Source organism: Tenrec ecaudatus, chromosome 11 (assembly GCF_050624435.1).
Source record: "Tenrec ecaudatus isolate mTenEca1 chromosome 11, mTenEca1.hap1, whole genome shotgun sequence".
Lineage (NCBI taxonomy): Eukaryota > Metazoa > Chordata > Mammalia > Afrosoricida > Tenrecidae > Tenrec > Tenrec ecaudatus.
Genome location: NC_134540.1, coordinates 70,394,642 through 70,418,180, shown reverse-complemented (window position 1 = coordinate 70,418,180; position 23,539 = coordinate 70,394,642). Strand labels below are relative to the sequence as shown.

The 23,539-nt window shown below is 45.6% G+C and overlaps 1 protein-coding gene across 1 annotated transcript in view; it reads left to right on the top strand.

The window, feature by feature from the left end:
• Positions 1–19,021: 19,021 nt before the first annotated feature.
• The window catches only part of SNRNP200 (small nuclear ribonucleoprotein U5 subunit 200), a 29,645-nt gene continuing 25,127 nt past the window's right edge, over positions 19,022–23,539 (top strand). The window contains exons 1-5 of the mRNA XM_075563164.1: positions 19,022–19,180; positions 19,681–19,844; positions 21,457–21,628; positions 22,508–22,700; positions 23,147–23,202. Of these exons, the coding sequence (XP_075419279.1) occupies positions 19,136–19,180; positions 19,681–19,844; positions 21,457–21,628; positions 22,508–22,700; positions 23,147–23,202 (630 nt within the window). The 5' untranslated portion in view covers positions 19,022–19,135. The remainder of the gene's footprint in view (positions 19,181–19,680; positions 19,845–21,456; positions 21,629–22,507; positions 22,701–23,146; positions 23,203–23,539) is intronic.

The following is a 23,539-nucleotide window of genomic DNA, read 5'->3' as shown; positions in this document are numbered from 1 at the left end:
GGGTACAAATATTTATCTCTTCCAGTCAATTGGCCAAGTAGCTATCTTCCAATTTTCTTGGCATAGATGAGTGAATGCTTCCACCGCGTTACTAGTTTGTTGAAACATTTTAATTGATATTGGATCCTTATTTTTGGCTAGTGCCTTCAGTGCAACTTGCATGCGTTCCTTCAGTATCGTTGGTTCTTGATCTTAAGCTCCCCCTTGAAATGGTTGGATGCTAACAAGTTCTTTTTGGTGCAGTGACTCTGCATTCTGTCCATTTTCTTTTGGCGCTTCCTGTGTCATTCAATATTTTCCCCACAGAATCTTTCAGTATTGCAACTCAAGCCTTGAATTTTTTCCTTCAGTTTCTTCAGCTGAAGATATGCTGAGCATATTCTTCTTGTTCGGGTTTCTAACACTAGATCTTTGCACATTTCATTACAGTATTTTACTTTGTTTTCTCTAGCTGCCCTTTGAAATGTTCTGGTCTGCTTTTCCACGTTATCATTCCTTCCATTTGCTTTAGATACTCCACATTCAAGAGCAAGTTTCAGCGTCTCTTCCGATTTCGACTTTGGTCTCTTCTTTCTTTCCTGTCTTTAGTGATCTTTTGCTTTCTCCATGTATGTTGTTTAAATGTCCTCCCACAGCTCAAGTCTTCTGTCATTAGTGTTCAGTGCCTTAAATCTGATCTTGAGATGTTCTTGAAATTCGGGTGGGATCCACTCAAGGTCATTTTCTAGCTTTTGTGGATTCGTTTTAATTTTCTTCAGTTTCAACCTGAACTTGCATATGTGCAATTGATGGTCTGTTGCACAGTCTGCCTCTGGTCTGGTTTTTAGCTGCTGGTGTTGAGTTTCTCCTCATCTCTTCCCATAGATGTACTCAATTTGATTTCTGTGTCTTCCATCTGGAGATGTCCATGTGTAGAGTCATCTTCTGAAATGTTAAAATATTGATGATGAACAAGTCATTGGTCTTGCAAAATTCTACCATGTGATCTCCAGTTTTGTTTCTATCACCAATGGTATTTATTCCAACTACTCTTCCTTCCTCTTTATTTTCAACTTTTGCATTCCATTTGCCAATAATGATCAATGTTTCTTGATTTCTTGTTTTATCAATTTCAGACTGGAGATGTTGGTAAAATTCTTTAATTTCTTAGTCATTAACTTTTGAGGTTGGTGCATAATTTGAATCATAATTGTATTGACTGGATTTCTATGTATGCAGATAGAAATTATTCTGTGGCAGACAACTTTGTACCATGAAATGTCCTTTTCATCATGAATGTGACACCAAATTTGAATCTGTCATTCCTAACATAGTAAAACATATGATTGTCTGGTTTGAAATGGCCAATACCAGTGCATGCGTTGGAATTAACTAGATGTAGTAAGTGAATAACTAGGATATTGATCTTCATGCATTCCATTTCATTTCTGATGACTTCCCATTTTCCTAGATTCATACTTTATACATTCCAAGTTTTGATTATTAATAGACTTTTGAGGCTGTTTCTTTTCATATTGAGTCATGCCCCATCAGCAAATGAAAGTCCCAAAGGCTTTACTCCATCCACGTCATTACGATCAACTATGCTTTGAGCAGTCAGCTCTTCCTCATACATATTTTTGTGCCTTCTGATCTGAGGGGTTCATCTTCTGGCACTAAATCTGAAAATGTTCACGAGGTGCTCAGTGTGTTCTACTGTTATTCGTAAGGTTTTCAGTAGCTAATTCTTCAAAGGTAAGTCAGTCGATTCCTTCTTCACAGTCTAGAAGCTGTGCTGAAACTGATCACTTTGGGTGACTCTGTTGGTATTTGAAATACCAGTGACATAGCTTCTAGCATCCCAGCAACACGCAAGTCACCAGTACGACAAACTGACAGAGAAGTGGTGGTATATAGACTAGATGGAGGATATATCAATAAACAATACCTTTATATGTTGATCTTTTTGTTTACCAAATGTTTCTGTGATTGTGTAGCAATACCTTTTTGACTTACCCTTTATATGTTGGTAGCAATAAGTAATATTCTTTTTTATATTTTGAGGAGGTAGTACATGGCAAATATCTTCTTGGTGGAAATCAGTAACCCAGGCTGGAAAAGGATGCTGCTGCTTTTCATAAGTTCTAGATCTCATATAACATGTTCTTCATTGCCTTACAGAAATTAATCAATAAAGGCAAGTGATTTTATCCCTCTGGGTTTATCCCCAAATAATTTGCTCTTTGGGTAGAGATGATGACTAAGGACTTGTTCAGTGTTGGAAGTTGGGGGAAACAGCCCACATTTATGCATAAAGGAAATTTTAAGAAAGCTATGGACAAGTTTGGGAGCCCTAGTGGTATCGTGGTTACGTGCTGGGTTGCGAACTACAAAGAAAGCAGTTCGAAACCACCAGCTGCTCCACAGGAGAAAGGGCCTTCTACTCCTGTAAAGAGTTACAGTCTTAGAAACTCAGGAGCAGTTCTCCCCTGACCTGTAGAATCGCTGTAAGTTGGCATTGACTTGATGGCAGGGATTAGGTTTTGGTTTGATGGACTAGTTTAAGGAGCCCTGGTGGTCCAGTGAATGAAGTATTGGGCTGCTAACCTCAAGGTTGGTGGTTTAAATCCCCCAGCCCCTCTGCCAGAGAAGGAATCGCTGAGACTGTCTGTTGCCATAAAGATTTACAATCTTGGAAGTCTTATGGAGCAGCTCTTCTCTATCCTACAGAGTTGCTGTGAGTCAGAATCAACTCGAGGCTAGTGGGCTTGGGCTTTATACATGATTTAATCACAACCATGCTGGATCTTGATTATTAACAGTCCAAAAAAACAAAAAACAAAAACGCAGCTGCTTTCTTACTTAAGGCTATCATGAAAAGAAAGAGTTCTGTTAAAAATAGTCAAATCCCAAAGAAATGGAGACATAACATTTATTCTGGGCAGCTATTCTATATGCTTATAGGGAGACGATGCTAATTCTATTTTTAAAAAGTAAATGACGCTATACAGATTACTTACAATGAAGCTTATAAGGAGAAGGAAAGTGAGAAGACTAGAAGATTCATCATTAACTAGAAGTAACAGGATTGACCCCTCCCCTCTCTGTTTTATTGAGGTCAAGTACTAACATATCACAAGGTGGCCTCTTGTCTGGCTATTAAGACATTTGGCCTGCCCCTCACCCACAGGCATGAGATTTTTTTTGAAATTTAAGTTAGTAAGCCCATTGTCTTTTTAAAAATTAAATCAAAAAGTAATGATCTTGCTATTGATTATCCTGTTCTGTTGGGATCCGCCACCATCAGTGCCTATTGGGGCAGTAGTCAAGAAATCAAGTGACTTATTGCTTTGGGTAAATCTGCTAAAAACAAAACAAAACAACCCAAACAAAGACTTCTTTAAAATGTTGCAAAGCAAAGGTGTCACTTTGAAGGCTAAAGTGCCCTCAACCCAAATGATGGCATTTTAATCACCTCACCTGCACGGGAAAACTAGACAGCGAACAAGGAAGACTGAAGAAGGATCGAGGTCTTCAAATTATGGTGTTGGCGAAGAATATTGACTATCATCAACTGTTGAAAGAACTAACAAATGTATCTTAAAGGCAATACAGCCAGACTGTTCCTTAGAAGCAGGATGGTGAGATTTCATCTCATCTGCTTTGGGCATGTTATCAGGAGGGACCAGTTCCTGGAGGAAAACATACTTGGTAAAGTAACGGGTTAGGATTGAACTATTGCGTTGAATATAGGTGAGTGGCATGCCAATAAAACTGAAAAAAAAAAAAAGAAGTAAAGGGTCCGGGAGAAGGAGAAGGATCCTCCGTGAGATGGATTGCTACCCTGCCTGTGACAAAGAGCTCAAACGCAGGAGCGATGGCAAGGCCGGTGCAGGCTCAGACAGCGTTTCTCTCTGTTGTTCCAGGGCCCTGCTGTTGCTATGTGTTTCTACCAGTCAGAGTGCGCCCAGAACACCCAACAACAGACAGCCTCTTTCTACAGCACAAGGAGGCGAGTGTACCTAGCCGTAGAGCAGCTTCTGGGGTAGGAGGGGAAGGAGTCGATGCTTTTGCAATTCGGGTTGAGCTTTTTTGATGGTAAAATTTGGTTTGTGTGTAAGGAAAAAACCTTAACATTGAAATGGGATATTTGTTATGAATTTTTTTTTGACAGCCCAAAAAGTTTTTTTTTTTAGGAAATTAAAAACCTGATGGTGGAAAAATTCCAGAAAAGAGATTGAATAAAAAGATGAGGACATCTCCTAAAAATTAAAGGGAAAATTCAAAAAGTTAAAAAATAAGTTCAACTTATGACAATGAGCCTCAGAAAGAAAAGAATTAAAAAAAACAGATAAAATGGAAATAAATTTTGTCTAATAATTAATAAATGAAGGTGTCCCATTCCTGGAACACATGAGTTTCCAGACTGAGTCTAAGTGCCTAGCAATAAATTAAAATAAACATGCACCAAAGCAAAATCAGGAATTTTATACTCAATCTACCAAGCAAACACAAGTGTGGAATAAGGACATTTTTGGACATGCAAGGTTTGCTTAGTACAAAACACAACAATTTAAATTTTCCCCATGTAGCCTTTTTCATGTAGTTACCAGAGAATGTATTCCCTGAGAAATCAAGAAAGAAGTTGGTCCAGGATATCAGAAAAAGGAGAAGCGACACGTCTTGGGTGAAGGGAGATTTGGGATGATGAGAAGAGACCCTAAGGTGACGGCTGTGAGGAGACTGTGGCAGCCAGGAGTTAGGTAGACTGAGGTTCATCAAGGTCCCTGTTGCTATTATAATTTTTTAAATCATTTTATTGGGGGCTCTTATCACAATCCATACATCCATTGTGTCAAGCACATTTGTGCCTTTGCTACCATCAGTATTTTCAAAACATTTTCTTTCTACTTGAGCCTTTGTTATCAGCTTCTTATTTTTTTCCACATCCTCCCCACCCTCATGAGCCCTTGTTAAATTATAAATTAATATTATTTTCATATCTGACACCATCTGCTGTCTCCCCTTACCCATGTTTCTGCTGTACGTCACCCTGGGTTGGGGGTGTGTGTGTTGTGTGTTGATCATTGCGATTGGTTCCCCCTTTCTCCCCTCTGCCCATTGCCATTATATGATCTTTAATTTTTAAAAATGATTTGCATTTGTGTTCACAATGCTATTGTTCGCTGGACGTGTTGTCAGGAGAGACCAGTCCCTGAAAAGGACATCCTGCTTGGTAAAGCAGAGGGGCAGCGAGCAAGAGGAGGCGCTTGACAAGGTGGCTTGACAACAATGGGCTCAAGCAGAAGAACCAGTGGGAGGGCGAGTCGTGCTGTGCGTGTGTCGCTGTGAGGCCGTCCAACTCAACAGCACCTGGCAACAAGTGCAACCGCTTCTACGCGTATAAGGACATGGGCTCCGTTTGCCGCGTCCTGTCACCGTCATCACCGTTCGTTTCCAGAAATGCAATAGGATCCCAAAGAGCAGTGACTCCCATTCCCTCTGCCTCCCAATCCCTGGTGACCAACAACCAACTTTTATTTCTGTACACTTGCCTGTTTTAGCTACTTCATCTGCATGAAATCATAGAATATTTGTGCTTTTATGTCTGACTTATGTAACTGCATAATGTTTTCAAGGTTTGTTTGTGTCCCTCATAGCCAATAGCAGGGCTTCATTTCCCTGTATGGCTGAGTGGTATTTCACAGTATGGATGTATCTCAATGTGTTGATGTATTCAAGGGCACCTGGATGATTTTATCTCAGCTTTACAAATCATGCTTCAATGAGTTGTGCACGCTTAGTCCCTGCTGTCGAGTATTTGGGGCATATATTCAGGAGTAGGTTTGGTGAGTTACACGGTGATCTGCATATTTCTTTGTTTGTTCATTTGTTTTTACTTCCCTGTCCCTCCCTTTTCCTCCCCGACTCCATCCAGCCCCTTCTCTGACATCCGTAAAGTCTACTTCTTGTTGAGTCGTGGTATTTCTGTTCCCATTTGTCTGAGGAAGCTCCATGCCACTTTCCACAGGGGTTACACAGTTTCACAGTTCCGCAAGCAGTGCACGAGGCCCCCATCTCTGCACAGCCTTCCAGCAGGCATTCTTTTCTGTTTGCTTTAAACTTTGCTATCAGTGCTGGTGTGAGGTTATAGCTCACAGTTGTTTTGATTTACAACTCGAATGGCTTGGTGATTGTGAGCCTTTGAGTCTTTCTTGGCCACCTGGATGCCATCTGTGGAGAGCTGTCTATTCATATCTTCTGCTCACTTTTAAATTGTCTTTTTATTGTTGAGGTGTTGCAGTCTTCTGTGGATTTTAAAGATCTGTCCTTTATCTAATATATCATTGTCCCCCACCCCAAATTTTTTTCTCAGTCTGTGGGTTCTCTTTTCACTCTTTTGGTGAAGATGTCATATTTTTAGGAGGTCTTGGCCCTCTATTTATCTTCTGTTGTGTGGGTGTTTTTCACTGTTTAATAGTATGTTTATGTCATATATTAGGGTCCTTAAATGTACCCCTATTTTCTTATTGATGATCCCTATAACTCTAAGATTTACCCTTAGGTCTTTAATCCATCTCGAGTTCATTTTATGTGTGCAGTGAAGTGTTGGTCATGCACCTGCTGCAGATGGAAATCAGCATTTGCCAGCACCATGTGTTGAAGAGGTTATCTCTTCGCCGTGTCATGATGTTAGGCCCTTTGTCAAAAATCAGGTGTGGGGTGTGTAGGTTAAATGAGTTATTTCCGGGTACTACATTCTGTTCCATTGGTCTATGTGTCTATCATTGTTCCAGGACCAGGTTGTTTTGACTACCGTGGCTGCATAATCGGTTTTGAAGTCAGGAAGTGAGGTATCTCCTACTGTGTTCTCTTTCAGTAGTGATTTGCTTGTCCTCGTTTCTTTCCAAATCAAGTTGGTGATTCGTTTTCCATTTCTGTAAAGAACGGTGCTGGACTCTGGATTGGAATTGCATTACAGTTGTAGATTACCTTGGGCAGTATTGACATTTTTACATATTAAGCCTTCCTATCCACGAACCTGGAACATTTTTCTATTTGTGTAAATCTCTTTTTGTTTCTTGTAGTAATGTTTTGTCGTTTTCTTGTGTACAGTCTTCTGTTTCTGTGGTTAGGTCTGTTTTTAAGTATTTAATCTTTGGGGTGGCTATTGGAAATGGTGTCATTTTCTTAATTTCCTTTTCAGAGTCCTCTTCCTTAGCCTATAGAAATCCTATTGATTTTTGTATGTTGATTTTATAGCCCCCCCCACATTGCCAAATTTTTCAATTAGTCCCAACAATTTTCTTGCCCAATCTTTGAGTTTATCTATCTCAATCATACCATCTGCAAATAGAGAGTTTTACTTCTTTGCCAATCTGCATGCCTCTGATTTATTTTTTATGTCTGATACCTCTGCCTAAGACATCTAGCACTATATTAAATAAGAGTGGCAATAAAGGGCATCCTTGTCTGAGTCCTATTCTCAAGGAGAATGCTTTCAGTTTCTCTCACTGAGCAAAATGCTAGCCTTTGCTTTTGCATACAGGGTCATACAGTGATTCGATGTTTAACTCTCCGAAGAACTGCCAAACTGCTTTCCATGGTGAATAGATCGCTTCACCCACCCACCACGAGGGCTCCAAATTCTCCACATCTGCCAACCCTGGTTGTTTTCCACTTTCCTGATAACGAGTGTGAGATTTGCATTTCCCAAGTGACTAATACTGTTGAGCATTTTTCATGTGCTTATTGGCCATTGTATATCTCTTTCGGAAAAATATAACTACATAGTTAAATTTTACATATACTTACACCTATCTATCTTGTTTACTAATGCAGCCTACTTGGCACATAGGAGACACTCAATAAAAACCCTGCTAAATGAAGGAGTGAATAAATGAGTAAAATAGTTCAAGTATGTGTATTACTTAATGAACTAATCATTACGCAAAGAACTGAATTGACTGGTGATTTTTTCTCTATCTCCATACCCCCGCCAAAAAAAAGCCCCAAACCTTAGACTTTACAGTGATGATAGCAACCCTAGAGCTAGAGTACAATTGCCCCAGAGGGTGTGCAGCATCGCCCTCTGCTGGTGCAGTGGGCAAGGACTTAGCTGCTAAGCGTAAGGTGGGCGGTTTGGACCCCCAACTGCTCAGTAGCACAGTCTGCTTTTGTAAAGATGTACAGCCTTGGAAACACTGGGGAATGGTCCTTCTCTGTCCGATACAGTCCCTAGGAAGTGCAGTCGACTCCATGGCAAGGGGGTGGTTTCTGCTTTGTTTTAATCCTTACAGAAGGGGCCCTGGCTCTGCGGTGATTTGAACCCCCAGCTGTTCTGCAGTCTGCGTGTGTGAAGACGTAGGCATCTAGAAACCACACAGACTGTTGCCGTGCTGCGGCAGACCGGACTCCATGGCAGTGGGCTTGGTTTGGCTTTATGGTGTAAGCTGTTCAGATGCCAACTTTCGCTTCTTTCTCCGGCAGGGCCGCCGCCAACTTTCCGGTCAGCAGCCGAGCATTTACCCACTGTGCCATCAGAGTTCCTTATTCGCTATTCAGGATACTGAAATCGGTAGGTGTTTGCTGGACTCATTCGGTTTAGCCTCACTTGAGTCCTATAAGACTACAGCGCAGGAGGCATTTCGTCATCCAACACCCAGGTTACTCAGCCCATAAGGGGCTTTTGGATGACCTGGCACTGCTCTGTCCCAGCTTCCAGAGTTTGAATTACCTCGGGACTTCCTGGACACACCAACGACAATCACCAGTCCCTCTCTATTTCACCCAGCACTCATCAGGCACACCTAACCTCTTGCACAGTGCTGTGGCTGCTCCCATGGCAGGGGAAGAACAAAGGCCTCATTGGGTGTCCGAGGCTGCTGAAAGCTACATCTTTCTCTCACAGAGCAGCTGGTGGGTTTGAACTGCTGACCTTTCAGGTAGCAGCCGAGCGCTTAAACACTGCGCCACCAGGGCTCCTAGTCCCATGATAATCAAACACCCATTGTCATCAAGTCGATTCTGATTCATAATGGCCCTCTGCGGGCCTTCTAAGGCTATAAATGTTGATGGGAGTAGAGACCCTCCTGTAGAGGCTCTGTCTCCTATAGAGTGGCTAGTAGGTTGGCACTGTCAACGCGTGATTGCCAGTCTAACACTCAACAACTCTACCAGGGCTCCTTCATCACATGATAGGCTCTCGAGACATTTTTACTTGCTCTAAATGTTGGGCATCCTAATCAAATAGCTGCTATGGAGCTGTTAAAAACAGACGTAGGCGAACAAGAAACAAACTGTGATAGGCTTATCGTGCCAACTAGGCCAATAGGAACATGTGGGAGGGGCTTACTCAGGATACAGCTTGATTGGAGGGCAACTGAGATAAATAAAGATGGCCGGCTTCCTATCTTCCTCTTCCTCCCTAGTGATTGGACCAGGGCGCTGCTGCTTGAGCTAGTGTGCTGCACTACCTGTGGGCCAAGCCACATGGATCATATCACTAGAGCTTGAGGCTCCTTGGAGACCTGCTTTGCCACGCTGCTGGTGAATACATCGCGTGAGCTTGAGGCTGGTGGAGCCTGTCATCATGTATCACTTGAGTTCAAGGTCCCATTTGAACCTGCTTGGCTAAGCTCCTGAGCTACTGACTGTTGCTGACCCACCCTGCTGCCTGCTGCCTGTGGGCAGATTCTGCCTGTCTTGCCCAAAAGAGGACTCTGCTGTCTGCTCCCTTGACCTTGGATCAGCAGCCCACTTCCAGTATATTAGATGCTCCATGAAAATGAATTGAACTGAGCCTCTGTACTGCTGTGTGGATTAATTAGCGATTATATTCCTTCTCGCTGTATAAACATATCCTCTTTATATATATAGACTCCTAAGTGCTCAGGTTTTGTTTCTCTAGAGAACCCTGCCTAACACACAAGCCAACAAAAATGCTGCGGTTTCCTATGGCCTACTGGATAAAATTAAAAGTCTTTAAAACTTTATTAAAGAGATTCCAAACTATGTAGCTAGTCACATTGTCCCATTCCATACATATTCCCTGCACTGGGTTAACACAGTTCTTAGCAGTTCCCAGGACCCACCTCTTTCTTCTCACCTCCCTACTTTAGCTCTGTTTGTGACTCCTCATTGCACCCTGGGAAACACCCCAGCCCTCACGGGACGTCACGGACGACGTTAGCCAGTCTTTACATCAAGGGCAAAAGCTAATCTCTCTGCAAAGCGCCCAGCCTCCTTAGTGAGAAGTGGTTTCCACGGCATGTGGTCTCCGACAGTGACCCCTTGTGGTGCTAACTGCGTTCCACCTTGTCATTCACTTTGTCACTGCCACTGCCATCGTAGGGCAGGGTGACCTGCCTCTGTCAGCTTCTGAGGCTGTAACTCCTTCTCCCCGTTTTCTCCCCTGTGCCACCAGGGCTCCTCTGTAGTGATCTAGGGCAGCTTCCAGGATCCATGGTGGCACAGTGGGTGCACATTGGGCTGCTAACCATAAGGTCAGCAGTTTGGACCCACCAGCTGCTCCTCAGGAAGAAAATGAGGTTCTCTGCTCCTATCTAGACAAGGGCAGTTCTACTCTGTCCTACAAGGTCACAGGGTCAGAATGGACTGGATGGGAGAGAGTTTTGTGGTTTGTTTTAGTTGGAGCCTTGGAGGTGTAGTGGGTTACCCTTCAAACTTTTGAGCTGCTAATCTCAAGGCCAGTGGTTCAAACCCACCAGCCCTGCCTGGAGAAAGGCATCTGCCTGCTGTAGTAAATATCTAAAACCTTGGAAACACAAAGGGGCAGTTCTACTCTGCGCTGTAGACTCACGATGGTAGTGGGTTTAGTGGGAGTGAGGGTGAGGGTGAGGGTGCCCTGGTGATACAGCAGTTGGAGTGGAGCTCTCAGCTGCAACGCAAAAGGTGGGCTTTCCAGCCATCTCTGGTCCTCAAGGAAGGAGCTCAGGTGGCAGAGTAGGTTACACGTTGAGCTCTTCCAACCCACCAGCTGCTCCATGGGGGGAAAAACAAGGCCGTCTACTCCTGCAAAGATGTACAGTCTTGGAAACGCAAAAGGACAGTTCTACTCTGTCCTCTAGGGTCACTACAAGTCAGAATTGACTCGCTGGCAGTGAGCCTGGTCTTCAGAAGGAAATCGGCTTCTGAAAAGGTGGACAGCCCGATGGGACAGTTCTACTCTGAGTCGGAATTGACTAGGTAGCAGTAGCTTTGGGTTTTTCTGTTTTCTGATGGCTATTCATTTTCATGTTTCCCCCCTTTTAATGACTCTTTGCTTTCTTCATGTGTGATGTCCTTGATGTCACCCTGCAATTTGTTTACTCTTTAGTCATTTGTGTTCAAGGCATCAAATCTATTCAGGTGGGATAGACTGGGAGTTGTGCCTTCTGCTCTCAGGATTGTCATTTTCGTCAGCTTAAACTTCACTTTGCATATCAACAGTCGATGACTTGTTCTGCAGAGGGCCCCTGGCCTCACTCTCACTGATGGTCTTGAGCTTCCCCATCATCTCTTTCCATGGGTTTAGTTGATTTGAGGAGAAAGTCAAGCCCATTGCCATTTCTCTTCCCACTCACAGAGCATCCACGGTGACCCTGCAGGAAAAAGACAACATAGAGCTGCCCTCCGGGGTTTCCAAGGACAGAAGCAGTTTGCCACATCTTTCTCTCCTGGATCAGCAGACCTTTCCCATAGCATCTCAGTGCTTAACCACGGAGCCACCAGGGCTCCCGACGCCATGCGTAGGGATGCCATGTCCACTGTTGCAAAAAGACATATTGGTCTTGCAAAATTCTATCATGTGATCTCCGGCACCAATTGTTATGACCAAAACCATGTTTTTCAACTACTGGTCCCTTTTTAAGCAAAGAACAAGACCGGTCGTTCTAACTCAAGCTGCTGCTGTGTGGGAGAAAGATGAGGCGTCTCTGCTATGCAGACTTATCATCCTGGGCCCTGTACATTGGAACCAACTTGACGGCAGTGGGTTTGGTTTCTGAGGCCTACGTTTTGAACGTTTGCATCGCAAACTCTAGTGGCGAGCCATGCATCCTGGTTGCATGTTTGGTCCACTTCAGAGTGCAGCCGTTGGTAGGAATCTTCCGATTCCTCATCGTTGGCATTCGTGGTTGTTGGTGTGTAATTCTGAACGGTGGTTGTATGAACTGGTCTTGTTCACAGGGATCTCCATTTTATGCTGTCACCGACAGCACTGTACTTCAGGATAGATCTTAAACTGTTCTTTTTGGCAATGATGCAACACGGTTACTTGTCAGTTTGTCCTTCTCAGTATAGCGGACTGTATGATTTTCTGATACAAAATGGCAAATCCCAGTGCGTTTCAGCTCACTGTTGCCTGGGATACTGACTGTCACATGTTCCATTTGCTTTTTGACAACTTCCAACTTTTCTTGATTCATTGTAGGCTTTATGGAGACTGAATAAGGCTACAGTCTTGCTTGCTCCTAGCTCACTGCTGCTTGCCAAATCACTTTTGTGTAGCATTGACTGGGGTGACCTTGGAGGTCCAGAGCCCTGGCACCGTGCCACCTTTGTTTGACAGAACAATAAAAGCCCCTGCCTCTGGGGAGGGGGAAGGGCGATTCAAGCCTGACCTTGCTGCTACTGGGCTTCTCTTCAGTAAGTCAACTCTTAGCTAACTCCTACATTATCATGATCACTTTTCATCGATCTCTTGGTGCCTCATGGAAAATTTCAAATTTCTGGACTATGCCCAGGCATCCCCACTTCCTCCATTCCATGGTCCAATTATTAATGGATGTTTGCAGCTTTCTTTGCCATTTCTTCCCACAGTGGGACATAACAGTCCCTAATGCCTCCCTCTATCCACATCATTAAGGTCGACTATACTTTGAGCAGGCAGCCATTCCCCAGTCATATTTTGAGTGTTTTCCAACCTGAGAGGCGCATCTGCCAGCCCTGTATCAGATAATGCTCCACAGCCAGCCTTAAGGTTTTCAGTAGCCAATTCCCGTCAGCAGTCGATTGCCAGGTCATTCCTCCCAGTCCAGCGGTTCTCAACCTGTGGGTCGTGACCCCTTTGGGGAGTCAATGACCCTTTCACAGGGGTCGCCCAATTGATAACAGTAGCAAAATGACAGCTATGAAGTAGCAACGAAAATAATTTTATGGTTGGGGTCACCACAACATGAGGAACTGTATGAAAGGGTCACAGTATTAGGAAAGTTGAGAACCACTGTCCTAGTCTGTCTTAGTCGGGAAGCACTGCTGAAACCTGTTGCCATGGGAGACCATGCTGGTATTTGATATACTGGTGGCCTGGCTTCCCCTGCCACAGCAATGTGCAAGCACCACAGTATGACAAACTGACAGATAAATGGTGGGTCATTAGAAAGCCGGGGGGGGGGGAGGGGAGCGGGGACCAAAATGGATATCAGAAGAGACTCTGACATTGCTCTTGAGTGTAAATAGCTAAAGCAAATGGACAAAATGATAAAGTAAAAGGACTGAGCAGAACTTTCTAAAGATAAGATAAAGTAGTCTAATAAAATGTGCACAGGCCTGAAGGTAGAACACCAGAAGGGGAGAACAGGTTGGACATTTCTCAGGCTGAAAGAACCGAGGAACAAAACAATCAAGCCTTAGTTGCAACATTGAAGGATTCTAAGAGCAAAATATCGAAACTGTGATGCATGAAGCATCAAAAGAAGACGGAAGAATACACCGTCACTGCGCCCAAAAGAATTGGTTGACTCTCAGACATATCAGCAGGGAGCATAAGGGACTGAAGGAAGATACTGGCAAAAACAAGGCTCCAGACATTAACAGAACACAAACGGAAATGTTCCCACAAAGAGACGCAGCCCTGAGTGCTCGCTCTTCTGTGCCAGGAAATTTGGAAGACAACTTCCTGGCCGAGTGACCAGAAGAATTCTGTACGTGTGGCAATCTCCAAAGAAAAATGGTCCGCGAGAATGCATACATTATTGAACAATGTCCTTGAGGCCACATGCAAGTCAAAGGTAGCTCACTTTAAAGTCACTGCAGCCGTGCATCAACAGAGCGCTGCCAGCAACTCAGAAGAGGACATGAAACAAGGATGTCATTGCTGACTGAGAGCAGAACATGCCAGAAATATCTCTACTTCTGTTTTACTGACTGTGCAATGGTGTGGAGCACAGCTAATTATGCATAACATTGCCAGAAGGTGCATTCCAGAACACCTAACTGTGCGCATGTAGAACTAGGCAAGGTGTGCATCAGGGTTGGACCCTTCCACTCTACTTATTCAATCTGTACGCTGACTCTGAGAACCTGGACTAGATGGAGAAGAACTTGGCTCTAGGATTGGAGGAAGGCTCATTAACAGCCTTGGTACGCAGATGGTACAACCTTGCTAGCTACACCTGAAGAGGACTTGAGGCGCTTACTAATGAAGGACTGACTACCCACTAGTAAAGGGAAACCAATTCTCAGAACGGAACCAACAGCAGCAGCATGATAAATGGAGAAACACTATCATCAATGCTCTGGGAAACAGCAGTCAAGAAACCAAGTGAAGGCTGCCATTGGCAAATATGCTGTCCAAAATGTCATTAAAGTGCTAAAAGGACTGCAGTGAGCCTGATCCAAGTCACGGTATTCCGTTGCCTCATATGCATGTGAAACCTGCGCGATGGATAAGGAAGGTCGAGGAAGAGTCGGATGGGGCAATGGCACGATGGTGCTGGCCTCGAACTGGACATACTCTGCACTCCATGAGAAGAATGAACAAATCTGTCTTAGAAGAAGTGCACCCAGACGCTCCTTAGAAGCAAGGACGGCGAGACTTCGTTTATTGTAATTTGGACCTATTATCTGGGGGGAACCAGTCCTTGGGGCAGGTAAAGAGGGTCAGTGAAACAGAAGGAAAGAAGACCGTCCGTGAGATGGACTGACACGCTGGGCTGCAGCAAAGGGTTGAAGCGTGGGATAATTGCGAGGCTGGGGCAGGGCTGGGCTGTGTGTTTTGCTGCTGTCCTTAGGGTTGCTATGAGTTAAAGCCAAGTTAATGGCCCCTAACAACGATAGCCCCAGGTGGCATGATCATCAAGCTTTGGAATGCTAACTGGTGCATGTTCAAGATCCCTGCCTGAAGTGGCAGAGGCACCAGAGGCCACAGCGCCAAGATATCAGCCAGAGCAGTGGGCTTCCCAGCTTATGAAACAAGTAAAGCTGAGCGTCTTTGTGAAGGAAGCTAGCTTGAAGAGTGGGGTGCCCTTGGGCATTTGCCAGTACTTCATGGAGCTTGGTAATGCTTTCCCAAGCAGGGCAGAGGCCAGTGGGTTGCATGGCTGACGGCAAAAGGCCAGTGAAAGACATAATTGTTGGCATGGCTGAGAAGAGGCCCTGCTGTGGATAAAGGACTATATTCTTAATGTTTTCTGATCTTGACTTGTGATAACCCATTAACTTTCCTAATAACCCTTCCCCCATAACCATGTGTATTGTGTGACTATTGCACTGGATTCTTGAACCCAGCAGGGAAGGAGAGTGTTGTAGGAGGAACGGCTGGTGTCAGAACAGGGAAAGAGGGTGGAGGCACGTCTGACTGCTATCTTGTGGCAACCAGTCTTGGGCTAGTGTAGAGTTGGAGTTTTCTTCCCTCTAAGGTAACCAGAGGTCTGATGTGACTCCCTGACATTTCCTCAATAGGTGACTAAATGAAACAACAGGTTGTGTTAGGTAGCTAGATTTAGGGATGGGGGCGGCAGGGTGGGGAAGGGGTTGCCCCTCCCATAAAAGGCCCCCATAAAAGAGGTTGGAAAGACATCAGCAACCATTAGACACCTATGAAGACCCCAAACTGAGCATGCTCATCCTTAAACCCCCAGTCAGGTGGGAGCTAAATCTGGGAGGTCCAAATTAGACCCAGGCTCATGACATCACCCTGGTGGGTTCAACCTAGCCAATGGGGTCAACCAATACCTTCAACTATGCCCTCTCCCAGCGGGGGTGGGGGTGGGGGGTGCTGGGGTAAGGACTAGAATAAAGGCAGGGAACATATTCTGGGGGACTCTCTCATGGTCCCTTGCCCTCTTGCCCCCGGCTCCTTCAACAACTTGGCCCCTGGGATTCCCCCCCACCCCACCCCAGTAGTGCACACGTGGGTGCTCTTTTCCACGAGGTTGCTCCTGCCCAGTTGTCAACCACTTTGAGACTGTAGATCCTGAAACTGGTCCTGTCCTTCATAAAAACCCACTTGGATTCTAAAACGGGCTTTGGCGTGAATTCTTTCATCCTATGAAGCAAAGAGGCAAGGTACTACCCACTCCAAAAACTTAACAATTGTAAGGTAGAGAAAATCAGGACCCACACAGGAACCAGAGTAAACCCTGTTCCCAGACCTGGGACTGGAGAGCAGTGAGCCGAAGTCATCTTGGGAGAGAAGCAACACAACGGGCACACAGGGACAAGGATGAAAGCTAATGGCTCTTGCTCTGAGCCCAACTTGGTAAGTAGTGTCATCCAGAGTGCTGTACCTGCCAGGGTCTCCCACTTTAAAATAAAACACACACACAAAATCCCTTTACTTAGATATAATTTAAGTTATAATTCCATTATATATACAATATATCATTCAAATTACTGTTGCATCAATATATTTAACATGGTTTTTAATATAAGGGTGCTTCAAAAAGTACGTGGAAAAGTATAAGTAAAAAAAACTTGAATTTTCACAAACTTTTTAAAGTACTCCTGTATATCTACAGAGTTGTGTAACCATCACTGTCATTTGATTTTCATTAATATTCCCATCATTCCAGTCAGAAATCTTATTCCTGTTAGGAGTCATGCACTATTCCTCTCTACCTCCCTGTCCCTAGGCAACCACTAACCTATGTTCTGTCTCTATGGATTTGCCTATTCTGGATATTTTATATAAATGGAATCATATAATATCCTATTCTTTCATGTTTAAGTTCTTCTACTTAATGTTTTTTAGATTCATCAAGGCTGTAGCACATATCAATACTTCATTCTTTTATTGTTGAATACTATTTCATTAAATGGATCTATTGTTTTGTTTATTCATTCACTAGTTGGACACTTGAATACTTTTGACATGAAGTTTCCCTGAGTATTTTCCCAACAAAAGAGCCCTTATCTCTGAGACAAATGTGTCTGCCCCTATCCTAGAGTGAGGGAGCACAGCTGTATGTCTGTTCTCTGAATCAGTTTTCCCCTTCTTGTACTTGTTTCAGTGTGATGAGCCTCACTGCTCCCAGTCTCCTCATGTGGGAAATGAGAAAACTGGACGGCCTTACCTCTAAGGCTCTAACACCCACATTCACCTACTCTGAGATTTAGGGATAGGAAGCTGATTAAATGGATGATCGGATTTGATAGGGACTGCTCAGAGATTTCCAGCCTTGGACACCCTAGGAGAAAGTTCTACTCTGGCTGTTGCTTGAGTAAAGTTGATATGTCAGGGCTGAAACTCCATGCCTATGTCAGTAACACCAAGAAAAGAGGTGACCACGTATAAGAAATTAAGAACCATGGGAAAAGCCTGTCTCTCTTCTAAGTGTGCATGTGGTTCCCATGTAGTTTGTGTTCTGATTTCTCCAGAGATACCAGAGACCCAAATTTGTGAGAACAATTTATTTTTAAAATAAGGAGCCAACAGTGAGCCAAACAAAATTCACCTGCGGGTCAAACTTGGTCAAAACATAAATGAGAGAGGATAGGAGACACCTGCCAAGGGCAGTGGTGTTTCCGTGGTAAAGTTCTCATCCTCCATGCGGGAGACGCTGGTCTGGTGAGCGGGCAGTGCACCTCAAACTTGCAAGTTGCTCTGATGCTGAACAGGTTTCAGTCGGCTCACAGACAAACACAGATCAAGAATAAAGGGTCTGGGGATTGGTGACTGATTTCCCGAAATCAACCACTGAAACCTTATGGACCAGAATGGTCATGGAATTGTCAGGAGTTATGGAACCTATCACTGCTAAAAAGACTGCCAACCAGGATGAATTGATTTTGGTTAACACATTTTCATGTTCCTCTGTTCTAAGGCAAACGTGCCCTCAGCTATAATTGGACACTCTCATTGGCAAGAACTGGTTGACGGAGGAGGTGCCTGGAAGAGCGCTGCTTTTGTGTCTGGGGAAGAAATTCAAGTTACTGATTTCAAGGAGTTGGCCCAGCCAGAAAGGTTGCTTGGACCATGCAGAGGGTCCTGCTGCAGAATGTGTCAGCATCTGGAACCGATAAGATGCCCCTACTCCTGCCCGTTTAGACGGCCAAGAACGACGGGCTTGGACACAGGGTTTGAGTGACAGGTGGGAGCAAGAACCATCTGTCCATTGTTAACTAACGATGGAAACCCCACGGTAAAATACTAATTACGTAAACACAGAGACGTAACGGTAACTGCTAGCTGCTGGCTCAGTGTTTCCGTTTCCTCCGGGGAAACTGGGGTTGATCAGCACCCTCCTAGACTGCCTACCTTACAGGTGAGACCCAGAGCAAGAAGCGGGAGTACAATAGGGAACGCAACGGGGAGTTACTTACTCTCTGTTATGAGTTGAGGAGGCCGGGGGTGGGGGTAGGAGTCCTGGCTGCGCACTGGACAAAGCGTTTGGACGCTAACCGAAAAAAGGTCCAAGATTTTAACCACTCATGGATCGACGTGCAGAGGATGTGGCAGTCCGCTTTCCTAGCGCCTGACAGCCCAGTAAGCCCCAGGGGCTGTTCTAGCCTGTCTTACTCTCATGATAGGGCTCTTAGGAGTCGGAATCGGACGCCAGGCCAAGGTGACCTAAAATGACAAAAACCAAGCTCTCTGCCGTCGAGTCGCTGCCGACTCACAGAGAACATATAGCTATATATTAGGGGTGAGGGGCGGGCAAATGCGAGGCCGTGCGTCCCGCCGCGCGCAGGACCCCGGAAGCTGACCCTCGGAGGTGGGGCTTCGGAGACCCCGACGTGACAGCCCCGCCCACCCCTCGACGACACGCCCCTCCCCTCACGTTCGGCGCGCGACCCGGAAGCGGAAGGGAGCGCGTCCCTGTCCTCCAGTGCGTCCCCGCTACGTACTTCCGGTCTGGCGCGCGCGGCGAGTGGCGCCGGTTCGGAGGTGTTGCGGGCCGTAACGGAGCGCTGAGGGCCCGGAGCCGCCGCCATGGCGGACGTGACCGCCCGGAGCCTGCAGTACGAGTACAAAGCGGTGCGTGAGCGCTCGGGGCAGGACTGGGCCGAGGGAGTTGGCTCGGGAACGTGAGACTAGGGGCCGTTTCAGACCGAAGGCCTTCGGGGGAGCCCTGAAAGCGGTGGGGAAATGGAATCGCGGCGAAAGTGGGGCCACACGAGGAGATCAGGAGCCTCATTATCGTCTGGAGGGCGGGAGAGGCCAAGACCTCTGCTAAGGGTCCCCCCTTTCCCCCCGCCCGGCCAAAGCCGTCTTAATCGCTAAACCAGCTCTCTTCCACTCATTATTGGCAGTGATTATTCAACTAGTTGGACTTGATTGTAACCTATTGCCCACGCGCCACTTTGCGGCGCTATCTGTATTGCATAAAGGGGAAACCCGGAATTCCATCTAGTGGTTAGCAGCACGTAGTTGCCACAAGTCGCCCTGTGTTGAGCAGTCGATGTGCCTGGGACCCTGGGGCTGCCTCTGTTCGCGTCAAAGCTGCGGTGACACTGTGATTTTTTTTTTTCTTTCAGAACTCCAATCTTGTCCTCCAAGCTGACCGCTCTCTCATTGACCGCACCCGCCGAGATGAGCCTACCGGAGAGGTGCTGTCCCTGGTTGGGAAGCTGGAGGGCACCCGCATGGGAGACAAGGCCCAACGGACCAAACCGCAGATGCAGGAGGAAAGAAGAGCCAAGTGGGTACCCCGGGCACCTTCCTCCAGACTCACAGCATGTTTGCTCTGTAGCATTAGAGCATCGTGTCCACTGCTGCCGACATGGCTTGGTGCAAGGCGAGAAGTTGGTGGCTTGAAAACCACGTGTTGACAGGTGCCACCTAGGTGGTTGGAACCCCTAGGGATCCTGTGCACAGCAGAATAAAACTGCCCGGTCCTGTGCCTTCCTCACAATCGTGCCCGTGCTCGAGACCCTCGCTGCAGCCACTGTGTCCATCCCCCGGGTTGAGGGCCTTTTTCGCTGCCTGTCTGCTTTGTTGCCCTTTTCTAATCCTCTGTTTCTGGCCCACATTCAAGGCTTTTCTTGATGGGATCTTACAGTTCCTTTTGTCTCAGTAACTTTAAAAGAATTCTATGACTACTAACATTCTACCTCACTTTCCTATTGTTGCTCATTTCTTATAAGGTAGCACTGAACATCCAAAGTGCTAAAGATAGGTGTTTTGTTTTCCTTTACTTGTTGGAGTATTTCTAAACTTAAACAGTTCTTGAACTTTAATTGATAGGAGTTGTAAAAATAGTATGGTGGCAGTGATAGTCAACCTCCTTGTCTGACTTCGTGTAGGAGCAAAGTCACTGTAAGCATTAGGCCAAAGCTGAGTCTTGTGGGGTAGAGGTCAGCCCTACCCCACTCTCCAGTCCCTCTACAACACTCCAGGTTGCCTCTGTGTTTGGTAACTTGTTACCATGACCACATTGAACTGAGAGCTTTACTTTTAGGGGGTTTGTTAAAAGGAAGTAATAGTTTACAATTCACAATCAGGAACTACTCAGGATGCAGTTCTTTGGTCATTATAGCTTCTTGGCTCCTTTCTGCTTTTTTCAGGCAAGTGTTACAGAGCTCTTTAGCTCCACTGGAAAGTAGATGAAGGTACCCCACTCTGCTAGAAAGACCCTTACCTGAAGGCGCTTTGCTCTTGCTCCATGGGTCAGCACACTGTGGCTGCCCCACACTACACCACTGTCCCCTGTTCTTGGTGGTAGTGCTGTCCACCCTGCTCTGGGATGAAATCATTTTAAGCCTAGTGGATGGCACAGCTGACCATTCTGTTTCCATGTCCGTATTTGTATAGTCCCACCTCCACAAGGGGGCCAAGTATGTTATTTGTACATTAGCAAGATGTCCAGTCCCTTGGTGGACCACTAGCACTTTATTTGGGTAGTCTCAACTAATGAGTTGGAGGGAGTTACGAGACCACGGCAAGAGAGACCATATAGAAGTCCATCGGTGGCAGTAGATCCCTTGGAGTGTCACTCGCTTTAACTAGAAAAAGAAAATAGTCGTTGTATTGACAAACTAGTCAGAAACAGATTGTATAGTATTGTCGCATAGAATGTATCTTTTTCAAATTAATGAGGAGGGAGCTACATTGTATTTCTGAGTGCATCTGGTGAGAAGGTGATTCGGGGTTCTCTTTCTGCCACAGTCCTGGCAGCGAATGGGACTCACTTGTAGAGATGCCAGTTTCTTTTAGATGTAAGCGTGTATCATGAAACTGAGGGAGAGGGCGGTAGGCCTGCCTTTGGTGAGGAAAAGCGCAGCCTGTTCAGTGTGGTACTGTGTGTCTACTAGGCGAAGAAAGCGTGATGAGGACCGTCATGACATCAACAAGATGAAGGGCTATACCCTGCTGTCGGAGGGCATTGATGAGATGGTGGGAATCATCTATAAGCCCAAAACCAAGGAGACCCGGGAGACCTATGAAGTGCTGCTCAGCTTCATCCAGGCTGCCCTTGGTGACCAGGTGAGGCAGCCAGAGGAGGAAGGCATGCATTTGGAAAGGGAGGGTCACAGCTGGGAAGCCCCAGAGGAGCCTTGTCTCTGGATTTGCCTGGGCAGGTCGGAACAGTTGGCAGAAGACGTGGTGACGGCGGCTAACACTGGCTGAGCATGTCTTTTACGTGGGGTCGCCCTTCACATGCCCTCTGTCTTTCACTTCTCACAGTCACTCTGAGGATGGTGTTAATACTCGTTTCCCATTTTTCAGAAGGGTGACCTGAGTGATGGGATCGTTAAGTCTTTTTCCCAAGTCACAAATGTAGTATTTGGCAGGGCCAGCCTATGAACCCAGGCAATCTGGCTCCAGAACCTGTGCTGTAGATATTAAGTATTACACAGGTACGATTATATTGAAGACCTTGAGTCCCTAGAACAGTGTTTCCCAAAGTGGGTGATCCTGCCTTTTGGGGGATGCTGAGACAATGCAGGGGGGGGCTGCAAAATCAGATGCATACACTTTATCCTGGATTGTGAGCTAAAATGAGGTACTGAGTGTCGCCCCCTTTCCCCCCGCCCCCACCCATAAAGGGTTTGACTTGGTGAAGTGTACAGTAAAGGAGCTAAGGAGAGAATTCCTAAAACTCCAGTGAGCTAGGTGGGCCACAGAATGCCTTCCTTCTCAAGCCACTTGGAGACCCATACCAAGCTGTCATGGATGTTGTATGACCGCCTACCTAAGATTTTAAAAACACATGGGTCCTTCTTCAGTCACAGGACCCCTGGATGGCCTTTTTGATCAGCATTCGTGAACTCGGCAGGACCTGGTATGGTACAGGTTTCGATAAGCTGATCTGTCACGCTCTGCGAGACGTCGTTCTACGTTTTATTTGCTTTTTGCCCCCAGCCACGTGACATCCTTTGTGGGGCAGCTGATGAAGTGCTCGCTGTCCTGAAGAATGAGAAGCTGCGGGACAAGGAAAGGCGCAAGGAGATTGACCTGCTGCTGGGTCAGACCGACGATACCAGATACCACGTGCTGGTGAACCTGGGCAAGAAAATCACAGACTATGGTGGCGACAAGGAAATCCAGAATATGGGTACCTGGGCTCTGTATTCTGACCATACGTTGTCGTTGACCCTTAAAAGTGCATCTCATAGCACTGTTCATTAAAACATCTTGCATGGCAGGCCACAGCCCCATAACTTGTTCTGCACTTGTTGGAGAGTTACAACTGATGAACACTTAAGTTCCTAGATTGCAGGAGCTGTTCAAGGTTTTCTAGGAAACCTTTGATGGAGGATGGGAGAAAGCTTAGGCAGAATCTGTTGGCTGGAATGGTTCGGCAAGTAGCTCACGACTAAATCCAATGCAAGTCACTTTGTTGATTGTCTTATGTTGAAGTATCTGTGAGTCCTTGGGCCACAGATCTAACTCAGTAAGAGACAGGTTAGGCAATTGGGAAGGAAATTAGTGCCTCTTGTTTCACTAGCCGTTCAATTTCCACCCCTCACACCCCTCCTTTTAATTCCCTCATTGTTTCAGATGACAACATTGATGAGACATATGGTGTGAACGTGCAGTTTGAGTCAGATGAAGAGGTGAGTGATAAAGCAAATGGATCCGGTTTTTGAAATTGTTATGGTAATTGAGAGCACTTCAGGTGTAAGGCAACTCCTTAATTTGAACCACAGAAATCCTATGTTGTGTGAGTGTCAAGCTGAGGCATCAAGTATTATTTTGCAAAACGAGAAACTGTTAAGAATTGTCTTCAGGTTTAGTAACAATTGAAGCAATCACTGGAATTATTCAAAGTTTTCCATAAAAGGATTTAGTTCCTAAAAGATCACATGCTGGCTCCTGAGTATTTTACGAAGACAAGAAGGGTTGACTCAGGAGAACAAGAAGGAAAAGCTCTAAACTAGAAGTCTTTACTGC